The sequence below is a fragment of the Pseudorasbora parva genome, chromosome 5, assembly GCF_024679245.1.
Source record: "Pseudorasbora parva isolate DD20220531a chromosome 5, ASM2467924v1, whole genome shotgun sequence".
In the NCBI taxonomy this organism is placed as follows: Eukaryota; Metazoa; Chordata; class Actinopteri; order Cypriniformes; family Gobionidae; genus Pseudorasbora; species Pseudorasbora parva.
The window spans coordinates 2,060,121-2,083,864 of record NC_090176.1 but is presented as its reverse complement, the minus strand read 5'-3'; the positions used below and the strand labels follow the sequence as shown (position 1 = coordinate 2,083,864).

Sequence of the window (23,744 nt, the reverse complement as noted above, 5' to 3'; positions counted from 1 at the left end):
ATGTGACTGTACTGTGTGTACATCCACACTGTGGCACGGTTATGATGTGTGCGTCGCTTCAAGTTAAAAGACTGTTACTAAGATTGAGAAAAATCTTCCAAAATCTGCAAACCTCAGGGAATCCCTGGGTGTAAAAAAGTAACAGACATAATAAAAAATAAGCACTGTCCATTTTGAGTTTGTTCAGTTGATATAAATATATCTTCAGTAACAACAGACAGAAGTTTCTCTTTGTTCGTAACCGCAGCAGATTTTCAACACTACGGTCCGTTCACACCAACATCCAGAACTATGAAGACTCGTTTCGCCGTCGCTGTTTTAACTGTGTGTGCTTGTTAAACTCGGATGGATTCTGATTGGCTGTCGATGTTTTCAACGTCCATCAGCTGGAAAAGACACTGGAGGATTTCAATGACATTGTTAGGATTAGAACAATTACATGCACACTCTTAAGCCGATTATGCCTAATAATACGACAATGATCATAGTCATGTAAACGCGGTTACCTGTTTTCTTTTAACGGAGTACGGTCATAAACGGCGTAACCATAAATGGTCGTTTTTGCCTCTTACCCTGAAACCCCTAAACGTGGTTTACTTGCGTTGTCAGCTTACTGGTGTGCGTGTAAACCTGCTCATTGAGGACACAGATGGCAGGTTTATTTAGCCACTGTCACTTTAAGAGCTGCACGTATCCAACATACTGTTACACACACGTTTGCTTTTCAGCAGTTTATGACTATGTTTGACGAGGATATTTGCCTATACGGGCATTTCGCAATAATTGTGTGTGAATTTTTCTGGTATCGAACCGAACGACATACTGTCCAGTGATATCTGTGAAAAAGGGATGTGAGCTTGCCGTGCTCCGTGTGTTTGTCTTAGCTTGAGCACAGCCGCTATAAGGTGTAAATATATCATTTGTGACCCATTCTATTAATTAGATACGTTTACTTCATATATCCTTCTCTGATAGATCCATTCTGCTCTCTATGTGCATCCCTACGTGTATTATAGTTCTCATCTGTGGTGTGAACGGGCTTAAGACATTAAATGTATCCAAAAAGATGAACTTGTACATTACACATGGAAATGATACAGACTCATGTAAAGTTGACCCTGACATTAACACTTTCTGGTCCTCATCCAGCAATATAGAATAGAATAATGGGTCTCATTCACTAATAATCACGTGGATTATTTCCTATTTGTTCGCACACAAACCTAACTCCCAACACGTTCGTAGGCACATGAATTCGTCCTTAACATCGTTCTGATGTTAGTGAATTGGCAGTTTTCTAAAATGAGTGGTTAGTCATTTGTATAAAACAAGCCCAAACGTCTCCATATAAGGACTCTTCACTCAACCCATGTCCATATAAGGACTTTCAACACACCCCATGTCCATATAAGGACTTTCCCCTCAACCCATGTCCATATAAGGGCATTCCACACACGCTTACAGCCTTTCGTCACTCGCGTCAGACTTGCCGCAAATGTTCTCTTGCCCGATCCTCGAGCAATGCCATGGGTGTCATTCTCACAGTAAGCACCAATTACAGCCTCTCATTAGCCAGCTCTATATATGGATTATATAACACAATTAATGCAACAGAAATGAAATATAACTTCCTAACACGATTATAAGGCTGTACTTTTGAGTTGTCCTTATTATTTATCCGTAAATTTAGAATACCTTTTACTATTACATATTTGGTGATTTGTTCCTAAAATTGTTCGTACGCACATTTCACCCACAAATAAGCACAAACACACTTAGTGAATGAGACCCAATGTTTGTATACCATCATCTCCATCACACTGAAATGCATATTCAAAACAATAATAAAAATAAAAACACTTTATCAAATAATAAAAAAAAATATATAAAAGATATAAAAAATATAGTCTGTATCTTTATATGCTTGCGTGTCATTTAATATTCTCGGGTCTACTCTCAAATAATGCAAAGGATTTTGCTAATGTCTCCAGGAATCTAGTTTCGACTTAAGTACCCTGAACATTCGTCATCATCATCATCCTCTTCTTCCTCTAAAGTGTGCTTCAAAGTGTAGTTTTGGGACTGTGACTCAGTCAGTAACGGGCTCTGAGGATCGCATCCCAGCTCATCTTTAACACTGCCGGTTTCATCAGGTTCAGCTTTGGGCCGTTCTCCTAAAGCTCCTCCTAAAGTCACAGAAAACAGGTTTACGTCTGTATCGCTCTCTCCATCGTCCTCATGTGTGGGCAGAACAAAATTTAAGCTCTCCTCAGGGAATAAGTCCACTCCAGAGCGGGTTGGCTTGGTGGTTTGGACATGGCCGTCCTCAAACACAATCAGACTTCGACTCTGAGCGTCTGTGGAGGAGCTGAGGCTCAGCTCAGAGCCAGATAACACTGGGAAGATGAGCAGTGAGGAGCCTTGAACGTCCCGATAATGTGCCACTATCCTCTCATATTTCACACCGTCCTCGGTCTCTCCTTCCACGACTGTTTCCTCGCTGTTTCTCCTCATCTTCTCCACGGGGTCTCGGTCCTCAAAGAGGGTGTGGATGAGATCAGCAGGTGAGTAAAGAAGAACTTTATGCCCACTCTTAATCGAGCTCTGGAAGAGAAAACAGACATATAGTGTCAAAACCACAGACAGAGACGGTGATTGAGGATGGTGGTATCTTGAGTATCATGCAATAAAGACCTTTGACTTAAAGTTGAACTTAACCAACAAGTTTTCCCATTTTATTTACACTTTAGATCTAGCCTGGATACCAGCCAAACTCAGCCCAGCCAACAACATTTGAGCTCGGGTTCAGTCTTGACTTGATCCATAGAGGAGTAATTATGCCTGAACAGAAACTGACCAATGAGATCATCAGGGCGGGCTTTAGCCGATGACGGACAGATTATCAAAAGAAACTGACCAATGAGATCATCAGGGCGGGCTTTAGCCGATGACGGACAGATGATCAAAAGAAACTGACCAATGAGATCATCAGGGCGGGCTTTAGCCGATGATGGACAGATGATCGACAGAAACTGACCAATGAGATCATCAGGGTGGGCTTTAGCCGATGATGGACAGATGATCAACAGAAACTGACCAATGAGATCATCAGGACGGGCTTTAGCCGATGACGGACAGATGATAAACAGAAACTGACCAATGAGATCATCAGGGCGGGCTTTAGCCGATGATGGACAGATGATCAACAGAAACTGACCAATGAGATCATCAGGGCGGGCTTTAGCCGATGATGGACAGATGATCAACAGTAACTGACCAATGAGATCATCAGGGTGGGCTTTAGCCGATGACGGACAGATGATCAACAGAAACTGACCAATGAGATCATCAGGACGGGCTTTAGCCGATGACGGACAGATGATAAACAGAAACTGACCAATGAGATCATCAGGGCGGGCTTTAGCCGATGACGGACAGATGATTGACAGAAACTGACCAATGAGATCATCAGGGCGGGCTTTAGCCGATGATGGACAGATGATCGACAGAAACTGACCAATGAGATCATCAGGGCGGGCTTTAGCCGATGATGGACAGATGATCGACAGAAACTGACCAATGAGATCATCAGGGCGGGCTTTAGCCGATGATGGACAGATGATCAACAGAAACTGACCAATGAGATCATCAGGGCGGGCTTTAGACGATGACGGACAGATGATCAACAGAAACTGACCAATGAGATCATCAGGACGGGCTTTAGCCGATGACGGACAGATGATCAACAGAAACTGACCAATGAGATCATCAGGGCGGGCTTTAGACGATGACGGACAGATGATCAACAGAAACTGACCAATGAGATCATCAGGGCGGGCTTTAGCCGATGATGGACAGATGATCAACAGAAACTGACCAATGAGATCATCAGGGCGGGCTTTAGACGATGACGGACAGATGATCAACAGAAACTGACCAATGAGATCATCCGGGCGGGCTTTAGTCGTTGACGGACAGATGATCAACAGAAACTGACCAATGAGATCATCAGGGCGGGCTTTAGCCGATGATGGACAGATGATCAACAGAAACTGACCAATGAGATCATCAGGGCGGGCTTTAGACGATGACGGACAGATGATCGACAGAAGCTGACCAATGAGATCATCAGGGCGGGCTTTAGACGATGACGGACAGATGATCAATAGTAGCGTAATCATCTCGTCATCAAAGGCTCTTGGGTTGAGTTTGCTCTAATCCTAAACGGAGAGCTTGTTTGTATCTGCATCACCTTCACTATTTCTCTTAGAAATGATGATCGTGTTGGAAAGTGCTCTGTGTATCATTAAATCATTTTTTTTAACACACCGGCAAAGATCGTTTACCTCATCTTTTTCTTCGAATGTTGCTTATTCCAGTTTTTTTTTCCAAACAAAACCCACCAACTACTAGCCCAAAACAAGCCCAATAGCTTTTCGGGGGGATTCTCTGGGAAAAAAGGCTTTTGGGGGGTAAAATGTGTGTTATTTTGGCAAGCTTGCAGCAAAAATTGGCATTCCTGGGTCTATATATCCCATACTTGAGGTCGCTTCAACCCGCGGACATGGAAAACAATCGGCGGGAAAACCGCAAACTTGGCAACACAGTGCAGTTGAGCTCTGTTGACATTTGACAACTAATGTTATGCGTCGCTCCGTTGCCCTGATTGGTTGTTGGTCTGTCCAATCGAGGGCTTTCCTGGTTGGGTTGAAACACGCCCCATAATCACAGCCCAATGAGCATCAGACTCATATTCTGGCTGGAGTTGAGTATGACCACGTCAGGCTACTTTAGATCAGGGTCCAATTCTCCCTTTTAACTACAAATTTTGCTTCAGTAAACTCCTAATCACTGCTTATTAATAGTTAGTAAGGTAGTTGTTAAGTTTAGGTATTGCTGGTAGGATTAAGGGATGAAGAATATGGTCAAAATATTAGTGTTTTTGTTACTGAGAGAAAAGTGTGCAGCACATATTGATCTAAATGCATGTGGATGGTGTCGGGATGTTCATTAACAGTATATCGCTGCAAAGGTATTTAACCCCAAAGCAAAGTACGAACAAGAACTTAGCAGCCTGTGTAGGAGAGAGACATGATGAGATTTCAATTGAATTTCAGAAACTGGTTTTAGTTGGTCTAAATGAAGTAGGTTAGGCACACAAACTGGCTTATATGGGGTTAGCTTCTAGACACGAGGACAGTGTGTTTGCTTCACAACTTTCATGGCCGGTAAATATTCTTAAGTCACTGACCATTGGCAGGTGTGGCAAAAAGTAGGCCAAAGTAATTTTGCAGCTATATGTCAACTTCTACTCCAAACAGTCTACTAATACTCATATTTAGTTAGTACAATGTCTAAAGAGAACTATCAAAAATAAAGTGTAATCATTTAAAGAGTTCACATGATGCTGTTGAATGTTTTCCTTTAGGGTGTGTCTGTGCATGTATACGATCTGCAAAGTTACACAACTCCGTTTCCTAGAAAGGGATTTAGTCTAACAGAGACACTGCTCCAGACATGCCTAAACAAGTGCAGATGTTCCTCTCATGCACCACTTCATCAAATCAAACCTCTCTTGCATCATTTGCATGACTCTGAGTCAGTTCCTCTTACCAGGACGGCAGGAAGCGGCTGTTGTAGAAAGAAGCGTTGAGAAGCCAGTCCGGAAATGCCCATCAGTATCAGCAGGATCAGCAGAAAGAGGACGGCTGAGATCACTGCATCTAAAACACACACACACACACAACACTGACTTCAGCTTACTCGGCCTCAAAAGCACCAAACACAGTAATGTGCTGAGTATTTCAGCATGTCTTATTCATTAACCACATGATCGCTTGGGTTCAGGGCTTCCACACGTCACATTGCTGAGTCCAAACCAGATCCTAATTGCTCACCCCTTTTCCCTGCTTTAGTTCACATTATATTTATGGTCATTTTCACAGTTTGATCAATGCGAGAATTAGCAGCTGCTCTTTACCTGTAAATAGATCATGACTTGGACCCAGTTGGGGAAAAAAGTAATCCAATCTTGGTTTTGATTCTATCTAATCTTCAGTAGATGTTTGCCAAAATGTCTTAGTAAGACTATCGGGATTATCGGGCCGTTTACACAACGCAGGGCCGGTCCGTGGCATAGGCGGAATAGGCAAATGCTAGGGACGGCACTCGTCCATAGGGGCGCCAAAATGAGTGTATTATTTATTTTTACTATATTTTTTATTAATATTAACTCGAAATATTACAAAAAAACACTTAAATCCCCAGACTCTTCCCAGACCGCCGCATCAATCTCCTGCCCAGCGAGTGCTTTAGTGTGTCCGATATTGAACGCGCGATCAGTTTAACGTTGGGAATTTGTTCGCGTCGCCTCTCGCGCTTTCGTTTTTAATGTGCTTGTTCGCTCGCGCCAGACAGTGAAAGTTGCCTAATTATTTATGGCGGATGGCCAGTGTGTCAAAAAGCCCGAAGCCTCTCTGATACAGGAATATAAAGGAATAAGGGGATAAAGACCGAGGTAAAGTGATGAAATGATGAACAGTTTATCTAAATGCATTATCTAAATATGAATGTTTGCTTATTAATTCCAGTTATTTTTATCTTAAACTTTCTGTAAGCAGCTGTTCTGGGTGATCAGAATCTGTAAAAAATCATCTCAATTGTTTATAAACATACAGTCTTGTTCATAATAATAGCAGTACAATGTGACTAACCAGAATAATCAAGGTTTTTAGTATATTTTTTATTGCTACGTGGCAAACAAGTTACCAGTAGGTTCAGTAGATTCTCAGAAAACAAATGAGACCCAGCATTCATGATATGCACGCTCTTAAGGCTGTGCAATTGGGCAATTAGTTGAAAGGGGTGTGTTCAAAAAAAATAGCAGTGTCTACCTTTGACTGTACAAACTCAAAACTATTTTGTACAAACTTTTTTTTTTCTGGGATTTAGCAATCCTGTGAATCACTAAACTAATATTTAGTTGTATGTCCACAGTTTTTTAAAACTGCTTGACATCTGTGTGGCATGGAGTCAACCAACTTGTGGCACCTCTCAGCTGTTATTCCACTCCATGATTCTTTAACAACATTCCACAATTCATTCACATTTCTTGGTTTTGCTTCAGAAACAGCATTTTTGATATCACCCCACAAGTTCTCAATTGGATTAAGGTCTGGAGATTGGGCTGGCCACTCCATAACATTAATTTTGTTGGTTTGGAACCAAGACTTTGCCCGTTTACTAGTGTGTTTTGGGTCATTGTCTTGTTGAAACAACCATTTCAAGGGCATGTCCTCTTCAGCATAGGGCAACATGACCTCTTCAAGTATTTTAACATATGCAAACTGATCCATGATCCCTGGTATGCGATAAATAGGCCCAACACCATAGTAGGAGAAACATGCCCATATCATGATGCTTGCACCTCCATGCTTCACTGTCTTCACTGTGTACTGTGGCTTGAATTCAGAGTTTGGGGGTCGTCTCACAAACTGCCTGTGGCCCTTGGACCCAAAAAGAACAATTTTACTCTCATCAGTCCACAAAATGTTCCTCCATTTCTCTTTAGGCCAGTTGATGTGTTCTTTGGCAAATTGTAACCTCTTCTGCACATGCCTTTTTTTAACAGAGGGACTTTGCGGGGGATTCTTGAAAATAGATTAGCTTCACACAGACGTCTTCTAACTGTCACAGTACTTACAGGTAACTCCAGACTGTCTTTGATCATCCTGGAGGTGATCATTGGCTGAGCCTTTGCCATTCTGGTTATTCTTCTATCCATTTTGATGGTTGTCTTCCGTTTTCTTCCACGTCTCTCTGGTTTTGCTCTCCATTTTAAGGCATTGGAGATCATTTTAGCTGAACAGCCTATCATTTTTTGCACCTCTTTATAGGTTTTCCCCTCTCTAATCAACTTTTTAATCAAAGTACGCTGTTCTTCTGAACAATGTCTTGAACGACCCATTTTCCTCTGCTTTCAAATGCATGTTCAACAAGTGTTGGCTTCATCCTTAAATAGGGGCCACCTGATTCACACCTGTTTCTTCACAAAATTGATGACCTCAGTGATTGAATGCCACACTGCTATTTTTTTGAACACACCCCTTTCAACTAATTCAACTAATTGCCCAATTGCACAGCCTTAAGAGCGTGCATATCATGAATGCTGGGTCTCATTTGTTTTCTGAGAATCTACTGAACCTACTGGTAACTTGTTTGCCACGTAGCAATAAAAAATATACTAAAAACCTTGATTATTCTGGTTAGTCACATTGTACTGCTATTATTTTGAACAAGACTGTATATCATTTTTTTTAATAGCCTAATGTTTTTACTCAGTTGTGCAATTGTAAGGGGATATATGGCGTTTATAAAATGTATTTTTCTGAAATTAGTAATGATATTTATATACAGGTTTACCTAAAATAGCTAAAAAATAAAATGCACACTTAATATAAAAATTTCTTTAAAAGTTTAATTCAACAAACCATATTATAGATGCGTCATTAGATTTGAGGTGAAGTGCAAGTGCGTGCCGAACCGTGGGTAGAGAACCGTACGGTTAGATATTTTTTACTGAAAATACTTATACCTCTAATATATACTTTATATTTTGTGCTTAAAAAAGAGGACATGAGTAGCTGATTAGCACATTTATTTCATCTGTAGCATCAGTCTAATACAGTTGGAGGAGGTTATATTTTGGAGCAGCACCAGTACCTGAGCCATTAGCAGCTTTAGGGACGTCAGCACACACTGGAGGCCTGTGGGGCGCGCTGTGGCCGATTATACTGACGTTCACACAGTACCTTTGGCCAGGGCTCAGGTCCTTAAGGGTCACGTTCGACAACCCTTCAGTCTCCACATCAAACTATGAGTAACACAAACAACAGCAATTACAACATTTACAATTGAAAATAATACATTTAACACAACTGTTGAAAAGCCCCCAGACTGAGCTCAGAATATGATCATGGGTGGGCATTTTTGGGGAACTCAACTATTGGATATTTAACTCAAATAAACAACATGACGTGACTAAAGGGTTGTTCATTTTGCTGAATTACACCGAATGAGTCGATAAAATGATCTGATCGACCTCCACAGGACCAACAGACAAACGGCTACTACACATCCGAACAAATCAACATTATAATAAAGATTACACAGGGAGAATACATTGGGAAGGACAGAAGGAGAGCTCGGGCCATGAAGCCGGTTTGGCTCACATGCGGATCAGTTTAGTTTGGGGACCATGAAAGTGGCTCGGCTTTAAAAAAAGATTTTGTATTCTTCAGCTTTCCTTTTCTTCCAGTTTTCTGCCACTAATCTGTTACACTGGACATTCAATAATGATCAGAGCTGTTTGTATTCTGGTCATTATAATTCTGTGTATTTAAGTTTCTCAGTTTGGTTCTGTCTTAGTCCGGTATTGATTGTGTATTGTGTCTTACACGCGGTCTCGTTACTCGTTTCATCATCTGTGGAAAACTTATGTTTTATAATAAATATCTTTGGATTCTTCAGCTTGATCATGTAGATCACAATGTTACAATTATACTTATTTTATATGATTTATATAATCATGATACCCCAAATCCATTACACTTGAGCACGATTACACTGTATTGCCAAAAGTTTTGTGACGCCTGCCTATACACACACGAGCTTTAATGCCGTCCCATTGTTAATCCGTCGGGTTTAATATGGAGTCGGCCCACCCTCTCTAGCAGCTCCAGCTCTTCTGGGAAGGCTTTCCTCAAGGTTTAGGAGTGTGTTTATGGGGATTTTTGCCCATTCTTCTAGAAGCTCATTTGTGAGGTCAGGCACTGATGTTGGACGAGAAGGCCTGGCTCTCAGTCTCCGCTCTAATTCATCCCAAAGCTGTTCTATCGGGTTGAGCTCAGGACTCTGTGCAGGCCAGTCCAGTTCCTCCACACCAAACTCCTCATCCATGTCTTTATGGAGCGACGCTTTGTGCACTGGAGCGCAGTCATGCTGGGACAGGAAGGGGCCGTCCACAAACTGTTCCCACAAAGATGGGAGCAGGAAATTGTCCAAAATGTTTTGGTGAAGCGTTAAGAGTTCCTTTCACTGGAACTAAGGAGCCAACCCCAGAAAAACAACCTCACCCCATACTCCCTCCACCACCAAACTTTACACTTGGCACAATGCAGTCAGGCGAGTCCCGTTCTCCTGGTGACGGCCAAACCCAGAAGTCGTCCATGGGATTGTCAGACTGAAGCGTGATTGGTCGCTCAGAGAACACGTCTCACTGCTCTAGAGTCCAGTGGCGGCTGCTTTACTCCACTGCATCCCACGCTTTGCATTGCTCTTGGTGATGTAAGGCTTGGATGAGCTGCTCGGCCATGGAAACCCATTCCATGAAGCTCTCTCCGCTGTTCTTGAGCTCATCTGAAGGCCACAGAAGTCTGGAGGTCTGGAGCTGTTGAGTCTGCAGAAAGTTGGAGACTTCTGCGCACTGTGACCCTCAGCATGCGCTGACCCCGCTCTGGGATTTAACACTTTGAGTTGCTGTTGTTCCCAATGGCTTCCTCTTTGTTATAATCCCACTAACAGTTGAGCGTGGAATATTTAGTAGTGAGGACATTTCAGGAATGGACTTATTGTGTATTGATTTATACACCTGTGGCCATGAAGTAATTGGACACCTGAACCAATACTTTTGGCAATATAGTGTATAAATACATATATATGAAAAAAATCAACTAAACTAATTTGACAACTTTCATTTGCACTGATATAGCAAGATCATTTCTTCTTGTAATGTAAATATATTTATATAATTCTTTAATCTCTTAATCTTCGGCAGAAAAGGGAAGTGAATCTTGCTGACTCGCGCGAGAAATGGATCAGTTTCTCAATGATTCAAGGCACGCGATTGGCTGTTCTCCACGGATGTCACACTCGTGTGCATGCACTCCATGAACTCAGAACCAAAGCCTGATTAAATGGGTTTGGTGTCGGCTTTAAAACTAATCCTGTTACCCTGAGTCTGTTCAACTACCATCATGGTACAGGCCACAAGTTGTGGAAAATAAACGAATAACAAGATAACAACGAGCAGAGACTGACAGATCATCACATACTAACGGTGGAAATCACCAGAATTACCATTTACAATATGCTGAGCGCTGCAATCACATATATTGGGATTTATTACCTTTTTAATGACTCCAAAGGGACATTTTGCACAAATATGTTTTTATCAAATAAGAAAGTTCATTTCACATTTTTATCCTTCATCGCTTGCTTGCTCCATATTTTAGACACATTTCGTAATAGAAATTAAAGTTATCAAATAAAAATGCAGTTACAAGTAGTTAAGTAACTACATGTACTTACTAAAGGTTTATTTAGGGTTAAATAAAGGGTTTGTTGCATGTACTTATGCACAAGCTATAGTTATTACAATCGTAACTACATACAAATTCACACTGTATTTGTTCTTACGATAAATATTGTTTTAAGCAGTTTTACAAAGAAACACCTTAATGGCACACTACTGAACAAGTCAAAGGTGACACTACACACTCCTTTTTTTAGTTATGAGATGTAATTATGTGCTGAATCATTTATTTAGTTTGTTTTTTTAGGAAGATACAGAAATTTGACTTTAACAGATATTTAAAAGACACAACGAAAGGAACTCCAAATCGTACAAAGACAACAATAACGCAAGACCGTATGCCAGTAGGACAGTATTTGAGTATTCGTCCGTCCATTAGACACATTTCACGCTGCTGTCCTGTCCACTGCATTGCATTATGGTTTCGAATAACTCCCAGGATGCCAGCAGGGATAATGTTGATGTATCCGTACAACAGGGTGGTCAAATGAGCCACATCCTAGGGGTGTGCGATATAGACAAAGCATTATATCTTGATATTTCCTGGGGTTTTCTCAATAACGATAACTAGATGATATTTTGCTGAGTGTGTTATTGTGCTGGTGATCAGCTGACTCCTATAGTTTTTGATATTCTTCATATTGTTTGTGTGACACAACTGTGACAGAAATAATCTTTTCCCAAAAGTTTAAGTGTATTTCTTCCTTTTATGAGCATTTTTACCTCGTTTTTGATGTTTTAAACATAACATTGAATACTTAGACAATTAATTAAAACATGAAAAGATTCTTTAAATGTGAAATTAAAACCTCCAGTAGGTGGCAGCAAGTCACTGTTAATGAGTGAGTCATTGCGATTCAACAGATTCATTAAAACGACTGATTCATTCAGGAACGAATCATTTGACTGTCTTAATTATGGGTAACGATTCGTTCAACAATGATTCGATTCGTATCACGATTTGAGGTTGTCGATACGATTTAAGGACGATATTGGTTCATTTAGAACGATATGATCCGAAACGATTCAGTGACTTGAAATCGATTCAGTAACTTTTTAGCCAACAATATAAATCAGTGTGACTGTTTTATTTCAGCCGAATCGAACTGTTGTTAAAACGAATCGTTACACCCCTAGTCTTAATCTATGTTAGCCACTGAATCATTGATTCAAATGATTCATTCAAGAAGCGGATTCATTCAGTAAGTAAACACCGAGCGATTACAGTGCTGTGACTTTGTTTTGAACTATTCTCTTTGGCGAAATGAAGTTAAAATGGGCAACATTGTGTCTAAAATGTAAGTCACTTAATATTAAATTCTTGTTTAGTATACTTGTATACAATCAATATCACATTTATTATAATGCTAATATCTGGATTCTTCCTGTGATATTTATTAAAAATATTGAATGATATAAACATAGACTCACATGGAGTGAACGCGTGCACCCGCAACTAGTCTAATCTTCAAAACTACATCACGTAGTGTACACACACACACACACACACACACACTCTGGGTGTGTGTGAGGGATATACTCGATAAAGTCAGATCGCACATTGTTAAAACAACCATTACGATATTATCACAGACGATATACACTGCAAAAAAATGCTTTTCTTTCTTAGTATTTTTGTCTTGTTTCTCGTCCAAACATCTAAAAATTCGTAAAACAAGAAGTATTTACTAGACAATAGGGGTGTAACGATTCGTTTTAACAACAGTTCGATTCGGCTGAAATAAAACAGTCACACTGATTTACATTGTTGGCTAAAAAGTTACTGAATTGATTTCAAGTCACTGAATCGTTTCGGATCATATCGTTCTAAATGAACCAATATCGTCCTAAAATCGTATCGACAACCTCAAATCGTGATACGAATCGAATCGAATCGTTGTTGAATGAATCGTTACACCCCTACTAGACAAGCAAAAGTAATTGTCTTGTTTTGTGGTAAAAATACAGTAATTTTTACTTGTCTAGTAAATGTTTCTTAATGTAAGAACTTTTTGATATTTTTACTAGAAACAAGACAGAAATACTAAGTAAGAAGAGCATATTTTGCCGTGTATATGGCACACTTGGAGGACATGTAATAGGCCTGCTGTGATGTGGCCTGAGCTGAGTGAATGCCTGTCCCTCACCGGCGGCCGATCTTCACTGCTGACCGTCAGTCTGTGGCGAAACCTGTGGGAGTTGTAAACGCTGTGAAGCTTCTCTGCTGGAGCGCTGAGATAAACACAGAGCGAAGGACCACACGCTGCGACGGAGAGCAGCGGCAACTCGAACGTAGCTTCAGGAGAAACAGAAATAAGACAAGAACATGTAAGAGGAGATACTCAGAGAGCGCATTATACAGTGAAACCCTTACTAAGTACACTTCAGTAAAGTTCAGTCCGCTGTTGGGTGAGTAATGAAATACTGGTTACTAATTACATCTTCAACACACTGCAAAAATCCTCTTCTTATTTAGTATTTTTTTCTCGTTTCCAGTCCAAATATCTAAATATTCTTAAATCAAGATGCATTTACTAGATCAGTACCGCCCTTTTGAATGGTCATACATTGTTATATCTTTAAAATATTTGACATATCTTCCCAGAATTTGGTGTTTATGATCGACAGCTCGTCCTGAACGTACCGGAGACGTTTCAGAACAGCGCCCCCTACTGCTCCAGATATACAATTTTTTGCAAAAATGTTTATAACTTTTGCCCTTCATGTCATTTAGTTTTCTGGCTTATGCCGATTCCAACGATTTGTCGTTTTCCAAACATGTGACTGTCCGCCATACTAAAGCAAACGAAATACATTTTTTCGCTACTCTTTCTTCAAATTTTGTATTTTTTCCCCCCAAATCGGCTCAGATGATCTTTGGACTGAGCCGCACAGAAATGACTGAACAGATTTTTGGATATTCGCTACCGTTCCTGAGAAATTCATCTCTGAAGTTGACCATGCCTATGTTTGTGTTTTAATGCTAGTTAACTTAGCATGCTAATTGGTTCATTGCAAAATTGGCTTCCGTTCCAGACATTAAATCTTTCTGAGAATTATTTAAACCATTTATATATATATAGTCAGGGATGGAAATTAGCTCCCGCCACCAGCCAAATGTGTGATTTTGTGTTGTGGCGGCTAAAACTCATTTCACCTACAGGCCACCGTGGCGGGTTAATAAAAATATTATACCGTTTCACCTGGACGGCGGACACTTTTAGAGGAGGCACACAAAAAAAGTGGCGTTACACCGCAGGCGCAAAGAAGTCTGCAGAGAAAACCTCTCAGGAGAAGCCAGTGGACAAAGAGGCGAAGATCAAAAAACGTTTTTTTTTTAAGAACGATGGAGAAAAGCAGACCATGGGGAGTCCCGCGATTGGTTAGTTTACGACGAGACAGGTCTGACAATCTTCTGCCCGGTGTGTTGAGTCAACACACTTCTGGTTAGCAATGCCCACGCAATCGCGAAAAAAGGAACGCCATTTCAAGATTACGAATGGCAATGCAAGCAAGTCTTTTTTTTTAATGAAATGTTGAATAGTAGATTTTAGATTAAATGCTGAATAAGCTCAGAAGAATATAGCGCCCATGTAACTAATGTCAGTTAGCTAGGCTAGTTTATAAGCATAAAGAAACCTATAACGTTAGTGCTATGGTACGATATTTACTTCTAACTTTACTTTTCATTGTTTATTTTTCCATTTTCAGTTCATGAAGAGGAAGAAGAATACTGAGGAAAGCACGTCTGAAACTACAGCATCTGAGTACACTGGACTGGAGAGGGGAGGATAGGTGGAGGAGTGTTCGTTTAATCTGCCCTTCTCATTTAATGAAATATATATCAGTTCATGGTTTGTGTGTGTAGAAGAGAGAAAGAGAAAATTTCAGTAGAGACTTGAGATTAAATAAACCGCTTGAGTATTGCAGAGCTTCTGGTATTAATTTTCACATGCAGTTACACATTATCCGTTAAAAACAAGAGAGTAAAAACATTGAGTGGCTGGTAGATTTTAAAATGGCCGGTAGGGGTGTAAGAAAATATCGATACACGCGAACGTCGCGATATTATGTTTGGTGATAATGTATCGATTCTCAAAAACGCTGTATCGATATTTATATATTTACATCCAAGATTCGTGGCTTTGTGTTCGGTTTAAACCACAGACTGTATAAAACCCAACCGCTAGATGGCAGTGTTATCTCAGAACGTATAACGGACGCGGAGCCAGAGAAGCGCAGAGTACAAGTGTGTGTATCACTAGTGTTTACATTAGCAGACCCAGCTCTCAAGACGATAGCATTATTCCGCTCCTGCAGTATACAGAGCTGAAGTGTGGACTCATGTTGGCTTCAGCTACAATGAAGCCAGTAAGGAAATCGACGGGAAACCCATTGAAACAGAGAGCTCGCTTAACATCCTGACGTCCCCCGCGCTCCTGAGAAGCGTTTCGATTGAATGTACTGCACGCTTTCCTCTCAGTAACAAAATAAACACACACCAAAACTGACAGCGGTGGCAGGAGAACAAAAGATAATAGCGATGTGGATATGATGACCAGCTCTGCAGCTCAGTTCTTGAAATAGCACTTTATACAATAGACTGCTTTATAGAAAACAGCTTAACTGTGTTAAATATAAAACAAACAGTCATTCAGTCATGAAATGGACTGCACTTTCTGCTGTTAAATAGCCACTGCTATACTGTGAACCTTCAAAACATCTACACATAAAGAATCCTGCAGTCACTTTACTAGGGATGCACCGATACCATTTTTCCAGAGCCGATCCGATATTATAAATGTTGAGTATCGGTTGATACCGATACTAAACCGATCCGATACCAATGCAGTTTTGTCTATGTAGAATTTCTAAGCCTTAGTGTGTAGAATTGAATAAATTAGATTAGTGAATAATACAGCAGAAAAAGTTATAAAATCACGAGTGCACAATAATTGTATAAAATCTAAACATTTAGTTGGGAAAAATAAAGGAAACCACAAAAGTGAATAACTGTAGCTGTAAATCTGGTAAAATATGTTACACAAAATATATTGTTAACCCCTAACTGTTATGAAAAACAAGTAAATATATTTATAGAAATAGGGCCTATATACTAAGAAATTGCATTTATTTTAAATGTATAATGCATATTTTTAATGAGGCAGCAACATATAGATAGAGCAGAACAAGAAAACCTTATTAATAGCCTTTCATAGCGCAACAGTAGCATAATACAGAGCGGCACAAAGCGCTTATGCGCATCCCGTGCGCAGGATGATGCGCTTGAAGCAACACGGAGTCACATGCTCACAGCCACAGTCATAGACGCTCACAGCGCGCCGCGCTCCGTCCGCATCGAGAAGTTTAAAACAAGATATAGACGCGAAGTATATCTATGCAGTATTCTTATAAGCCGTTTATTTTAACAGTTTAACATTTCAGTTACTGTGTGTGAAAAACAATATAATAACTAGTCCAGTGTTGTGATCTAACTGACACCCGGTAGAAAGTAACACGGTTTACAGCAATAAACGCCAGCAGATAGACATTTTTTTGAGAAACCATAACGTTAGAGCGTTATCTACAGATCAAGCATAATAACAGAAACAATAAATAATCTTGGAAAGTTTCATCGTGTTGAGTGTCGTAACCGAACGCGACAGTTTAAAGCTGAATGGAGAGTGACTGACAGCCGCAGTGGAGGGAAGCATTGACGTGAACTAATCTGTACTCGCATTAAACGATGGGATGGCTTCAGAACACTTATAATATAGTGCACGAATCGCTGATGCTTTATAAGGTTTTTGTGCCTTTTGTGGGGCGCTGGGGCTTAACAATAACACAGAATATTATGCGCACAGTATCGAATTTGGATCGGTCCTGTCTGTCCGATACCCGATCCGGCAAATAATGGCAGATCGGAGCCGGTGCATCCCTACACTTTACATTTCCTTTTACTCAGATTGCACAAAATAGTGATTAGTGATATAAATTATACTGTATTAATTAAATAAAATACTTTGTCTCGTGTTTTAGGCTTATGGTTGTGTTCTTTATTCTTTTAAATTATATAAAAAAAAGAAGATATATCGCAATATATTGCAATATATCGTATCGTAACCCCTGTATCGTGATACGTATTGTATGCCAGATTCTTGGCAATACACAGCCCTAATGGCCGGTGGACAAAAAAAGTTAATTCCCATCCCTGTAATGTTGTTCATTTAATAAAACATTCTTCATTTTGAGTTCGTTTGTGATTTGAGTTATGGACCTTGGACATGTCAGTAAATCAGCTGCTGTGAGCAGAAAGCATGTTCTGTGGTTGATTTAGGCCATAACTGAAGCTCTGTCTTACTGTTGAGAATGGGTTTGAATGGGCGGCAGTGGGACGGTACTGATCTGTGGCTTCCCAGCGCTGCAAACACACTGACGTAATAGATTTCCTCCTCATTAGATAAGGCTTCAGTCAGATCGCATCGCAGAGGAGACGTCACATTTTCACAGCCCTTCACCACCTGCAATCTCCGATGGCTGACACAGAAAACAACCAGTTAGAAATAACCAACACACTCACCACAGAGACAAAACACACTGGCTTATTGCAGAGCCAATCGCTGTTTAAAATCATCTTCAGTCAGGGTGAAAGGTCCTTTATTAAATATCGTTACAGTCAGAGGCGGACAGTACTGAAGCACTTTTACTTTACAAGTCATTTTGTTTTTCAAGTATATGTACTTTATCAGTAGCCACGTTTACATGCACATTATCATTCCGATTAAAAGATTTAGTGGACTATTTACATGAGATGTTATCTAAACCGCTGCCATAGCACCTCTCAACGCGCCAACCAGGACTTCTACGGCTTTATAAAAGCTATTGATTTGTTGTAAAGTGTAATAATCATCTTAGAAAATATAAGTTCTTCTGTCAGGCGCAGTAAAAGTAAAAAGTAAAGTCTGTTAGTTGAAGTGCCTGGGACAAATCTGTCAAGATGAGAGTGTGTAGCCAGGCTATCTGTGTCATTATGCCAACATCATCTTCATAACGTCCTACAGAATAACAATTAATGCATCAGCATTTATCTCTATAGGAGACTAGAACTAAAAACAATTCAGGTGACTGAAGCTAAATGGCCTTTTAGTCAAAAGACTGTGACTAGAACTAAATCAAAATTAACACCGCAATACAGGAGGAGGTCAATTTTATCTGATTTATTGCTAGGAATTATACTTTTATAGAGTCACTTATTGAGTTTAATTATAGGATTGTGCATACCTGTATGAGCGCACTGTGACGGTGTAGCGGACGCCATCCGGAGAGCCGGGCCCCTTTTCCCAGGACAGCGTGTGGATGAAAAACTGGGAAGAGAGGGCCAGGTGTGCAGGGGCAGGGACGTCCATGCTCAGGGCTTCAGAAGGAGAAACACAAATATTTAGAGTAGGCATGTTTTCAATTGTCCACCGCTGAGGGCCTTTCACACTGGGTATTTCTAGGGGCTATCCAGTGGGAGTTTCCCAGAGAACTGGAAGATCCCCTCGGATTAAAGTCCCCACGCCGGCAGTAAGTCTGGAGTGACGTAAGCTATGCCTGCTGTGAGCACACAGCTCTCCCGTTCTCCCTCTTCATCAGCTAACCATCTGATTAACAGGCCTGTCTAATACATTACACTGCAAAAAATGCTCTTCTTACTTAGGGTTTCCAGCCCAAATATCTAAAAATTCTTAAATCAAGATTTATTTACTAGATAAGTGAAATGACATAAGCTATTTTAGCTTATTTTCTGGGGAGTAAAATCAAAATGAAGTGATTTTTTGCTTAAAACAGGCCAAATGATCTGCCAATGGGGTGAGAATAATAATCTTGTTTCTGATTGAAATCTTGTTTCCGTCCCAAACAGAAGTAAGATTATTCTTCTCACCCCATTGGCAGATCATTTAGCCTGTTTTCACTTCATTTTGATTTTATTTTCAACAAAACAAGAAAAAATATCTTATGTCGTTTTACTGATCTAGTAAATGCATCTTGATTTAAGAATATTTAGATATTTACAAGACAAAATTACTGAGCAAGAAGTGTTTTTTTGCATTGTGTTAGCGTTTGTTGGACCTTAGTGTCCAATGTCTCTAACAGAAATACATGATAGTCTTATGTACACAAAAATATCCCTTTTGGGATTGGCTGAATAACCACCTCAAGTGAGAGTGCACATTTGTTTACGATACATGTGAGTCTTTACGAAATTGACGCAATGGGATTATTTTCAATTCGCAGGGTGATGGAAACGCTGGAAGAGACATTAAAAGAGTTGCTGCTCTTCCTGTTCTGGTCGTTCCCTACATGTGACGACTATCTCCTGTATTCTCCATTGGTCTCCGCTATGAGACGCAAGCCTTTCGGAGTAAAAACACACACACACACAAGCATGCCTGGCTGGCTAAACTTTGCAACATATCTCGTCTTCCAGAACTGTGTGTAGCAAATGTGGTAGGTCTGATGAAACCAAGACTGGACTTTGTGGCCAGAATTATAAGAGGTATGTTTGGTAAAATCAACATGCTGCAAGATTACACAAACGCTGTCACACACACTTCCATCTTAAAAAGGCAACCTCTGATAAGGGTCGCTTCATCTCCTGCCCTACAGTCTTGAGCAGAGAGCTAGTTTCCTGTCGTCTTCACCGCAGTCTACCACTCACTCACACACACACACACACACTAAACGGATAAACGGATGTGCACAGACTAGAGTTTAAATCTCAAGTTCATTCGACAGTAAAACAACATTTCTGTGATCCAATGCTTTGACACAAAACCCATGTGAATGTGTAAAATTAAATATTTTTTGCAAATAGTTCAAATGCATTACTTACATCGAGTTATTTTCACTTGTAAAAACGTTATAGCAGAGGGTCTAAGCTTTCGAAGGATACCTAATGTACGGAGATTATCAAGACATGTGAAGACGATGGTAGCTAATGGTAGTCACTCATAACGGCTCGAAGCTTTGTTCTGAAATCGGCCATCACTATATAAGTCGTTATTTAGTGTTTTTTGCGCACTAACTCTATTCTGGCCTCTTCATCAATGATTGTAGAGCCGCTGTAGTGAGATGGGCTTTGTAACGACGTCTTTAGTGCCTTTATGGGTCTTGAGAGAGGAAATGACATTGGTGTCAATGAAGGCCTTTCTGAGCCATCGGATTTCAACACTAATATCTTCATCTGTGTGTGAAGATGAGCGGAGGTCTGACGGTTTAAAACACAATTTACATTTCTGGCTGAACTAACCCTTTAAAGGCACAATATGTAATTTTTCGTCTCTTATTAAAAAACAAAGGTGTGTCGACTCTTGATTGGGCAGAGCTTTTATTCTGACACGAGTGCTTCCACTCTTGTGTGTAACGCAGCGCTGTTTTATCATATCACTCATGTGAGTGTGTTAAAGTGATGTTATAATGCTACTATGAGCTGCTTGTTCACACTGCAGTGAGCGAGATCATATTAGGCGGTAAAACACGGCACTCTGAGCGGTAAATCAACAACAGATTTAAACAATAAGACTAACTGTGTTGAGCTGGAGAACAATCATTCGTTTCTGTCCATCAATGATCCAAACAGTGTCTAATAAAACACATCACATATTAAAGCGGCGATAGTGTTGCCATGGTTACACTAAATAAGATGGAGGGTAACGCGGTCTGTGACTGATAGATGACGCTCGGTCTGTGTCCTTGGTTAAAGACGCTTATTTCACTTCATTTTTAGGAAACATTTGGGATAATGTAGACAAGTCAACTCAATATAACACTGTTCTAGTGGCTTGGGTATTTTAATACAAAAGTCTTACATATTGTGCCTTAAACATGTTAAAACACACTTTTTTCCCTTCCTTTCCTTTGTACAAACACTTAATACTCCAAAAAGTATAAGGCTATAGTTTTGCATCTGAGTAGAATAGAAGCAACATTTAAAACAAGAATAGCATGACTTGAGTAATTTTGGCCATTTAATGTCACCAAAATAAGCTCTTAGAGATCAAATAAAGTCATGTTGGTTCTTCTTAAACTGTTTTGCTCTTAAAACTATTTTAAACGTGTGGGTTTCAAGTGTTAACCTATCAATATTAACAGAATAAAAGAAAATCAGCTTGGGAAGCTTGTTAATCTTTGCTGATTTGACTTAGAATTACTCTTTCAGATTGCATGTCTGTAAACTGTACTTATAAGAGGTTATAAGCCATTATGTCATGTATACTCACACTGCAAAAAAATACTTTTCTTACTTAGTATTTTATTCAAAATATCTAAAAATGATTACTTTTAAATTTACTAGACAAGCAAAAATTGTCTTGTTTTGGGAAAAACTCTTAACAAAAGAGTTTTTGCTTAGAATAGGCAAAATAATCTGCCAATGGGTGGAGAGAAATAATCTTGCTTTCTGTTTGAATTAAGATTATTTTTCCTCACCCCATTGGCAGATTATTTAGTTTATTTTAAGCAAATTAAAACTCTCTTATTTTTTAGTTATTTTTCTCTCAAAACAAAACAGCTACTTTTGCTTGTCTAGTAAATACTTCTTGTTTTAAGAATTGTTAGAACAAGACAAAAAAACTAAGTAAGAAAAGCATTTTTTGCAGTGTAGTTCTCGAACTCAGGTTAGCAGGTTATGAGCAGGTTATGAGCCGTTATGTCATGTATACTCTGCAATAGAGCACGGGTCAGCAGGTTATGAGCAGGTTATAAGCCGTAATGTCATGTATACTCTGCAATAGAGCACGGGTCAGCAGGTTATGAGCAGGTTATAAGCCGTAATGTCATGTATACTCTGCAATAGAGCACGGGTCAGCAGGTTATAAGCAGGTTATAAGCCGTTATGTCATGTATAATCTGCACTAGAGCACCGGTCAGCAGGTTATAAGCAGGTTATGAGCAGGTTATAAGCCGTTATGTCTTGGACTCACCCAGCTGAAGCAGCACCGCGGCGGTCAGAGCCCGTGTTATTGCACACATCTCTCGCTGTTTGTCGGGTTCACATCGGTCCAGTCTTTTCTCATCCCGTGATTTATTCACCACAGGCTCTACTCCACTTTCTCACATAGTACTGTTTAAACACTGCCACATTACACGGGCTCTATTAAGACTGCGAAACAACATGTTTTTAAGCGTTTCAGCAATTCAGACACTTTCGTTTTCTTTTGTACCACATCCGGATTTGTCTTGATGTTTGAAGCCTTGCGGTGGGCGTGACTTGTTTGGGGAGCATGCGCAGTAGTGATGAGAAGATCGGATCATTTTACTGACTCGGATTTTTGAATCTCGTTCATCAAAATGAACGATTCTTTTTTCGAGTCATTTCGTTTTTTCCGGAGAATATATATATATATTTGTAATGCACTTTATATTAAACAAAATCTCAATATCAACTGACAATGTTGAATAATAATTGAGAATAAGAAAAAAATGCAATGCAAGGACAAGGCCAAATAGAAACGAATTGTTTATCTGGGTCTTCATTCCTTGAGAATGGTCGTTTCTTGTTATTTTTCACTAAAACTATGCAATCTGAAGGGTTTTGAGGGCTCTGTGTCATCAAAATGTGTGAAAATATCTATATAACTACAAACCCGATTCCCCCCAAAAATGCGACACTGTACACATTTTGAATAAAAACAGAAAGCAATGATGTGGAAGTTTCAAATTTCAAAATTTTATTCTTAATACAACATAGATGACATCATAAATGTATAATTTTAAGGTGAAAATAAGTTGATTTTAAAGGTAGGGTAGGTAGGAATTGGTTAAAAAAAAAAAAAATTTTTCCAAATTTGTTTACACTTTCTTTATATATCAATACATAATTAACATGTAAGTACTCTGAAAAAGAAAGTATAAAATTTGAGTGTCTGTAGACCTCTCACGACTGTTTTAAAGACAGCTCATTATTTCCATTCACTCCACCTTTTCCCTTCTGGGCTCTTTCCAAAGCCACGCCCCCAAAACACATGATCGCGCCTCACCGACCAATCAGCTGGACGACGCATTATTTACCTCAGACTAGCAGTGTGCATGTAGTGACATCATGTCAGAATCACATGTAATAAAAAAATCGAATTTTATCAGTATGAATATCAACAAATAAGATGTCTTTTAGTACTCACTATCCAGCTAGAATACTGGTACTGGTAAAGTTTAAAATATATTTGTGTTTGATATGGTAACGAGCTAGTTATATTTATAAGGCAAAGAAAAAGGGTAGCATCATGTTTTTCCAATAACATCAGTTATACTGTGATGAAGATGAATTTCGTGTAAGATTCATAACATATACTGTGTTTAGCATGTAAGAGTTTCCATGATGAAAGCATTGTTA

At 39.7% G+C, this 23,744-nt stretch overlaps 1 protein-coding gene across 1 annotated transcript; it reads right to left on the bottom strand.

Annotated features, from left to right (window-relative positions):
• Window positions 1-1,899: 1,899 nt before the first annotated feature.
• Window positions 1,900-22,622, bottom strand: crfb2 (cytokine receptor family member b2). The gene is made up of 7 exons (XM_067443013.1): window positions 22,336-22,622; window positions 18,653-18,785; window positions 17,733-17,908; window positions 13,519-13,667; window positions 8,722-8,872; window positions 5,614-5,723; window positions 1,900-2,604 (listed from the first exon to the last, which is right to left on the bottom strand). Exons 1-7 carry the CDS (start codon window positions 22,382-22,384, stop codon window positions 1,996-1,998), a joined length of 1,377 nt encoding a protein of 458 aa, XP_067299114.1. The 5' UTR covers window positions 22,385-22,622; the 3' UTR covers window positions 1,900-1,995.
• Window positions 22,623-23,744: the final 1,122 nt, after the last annotated feature.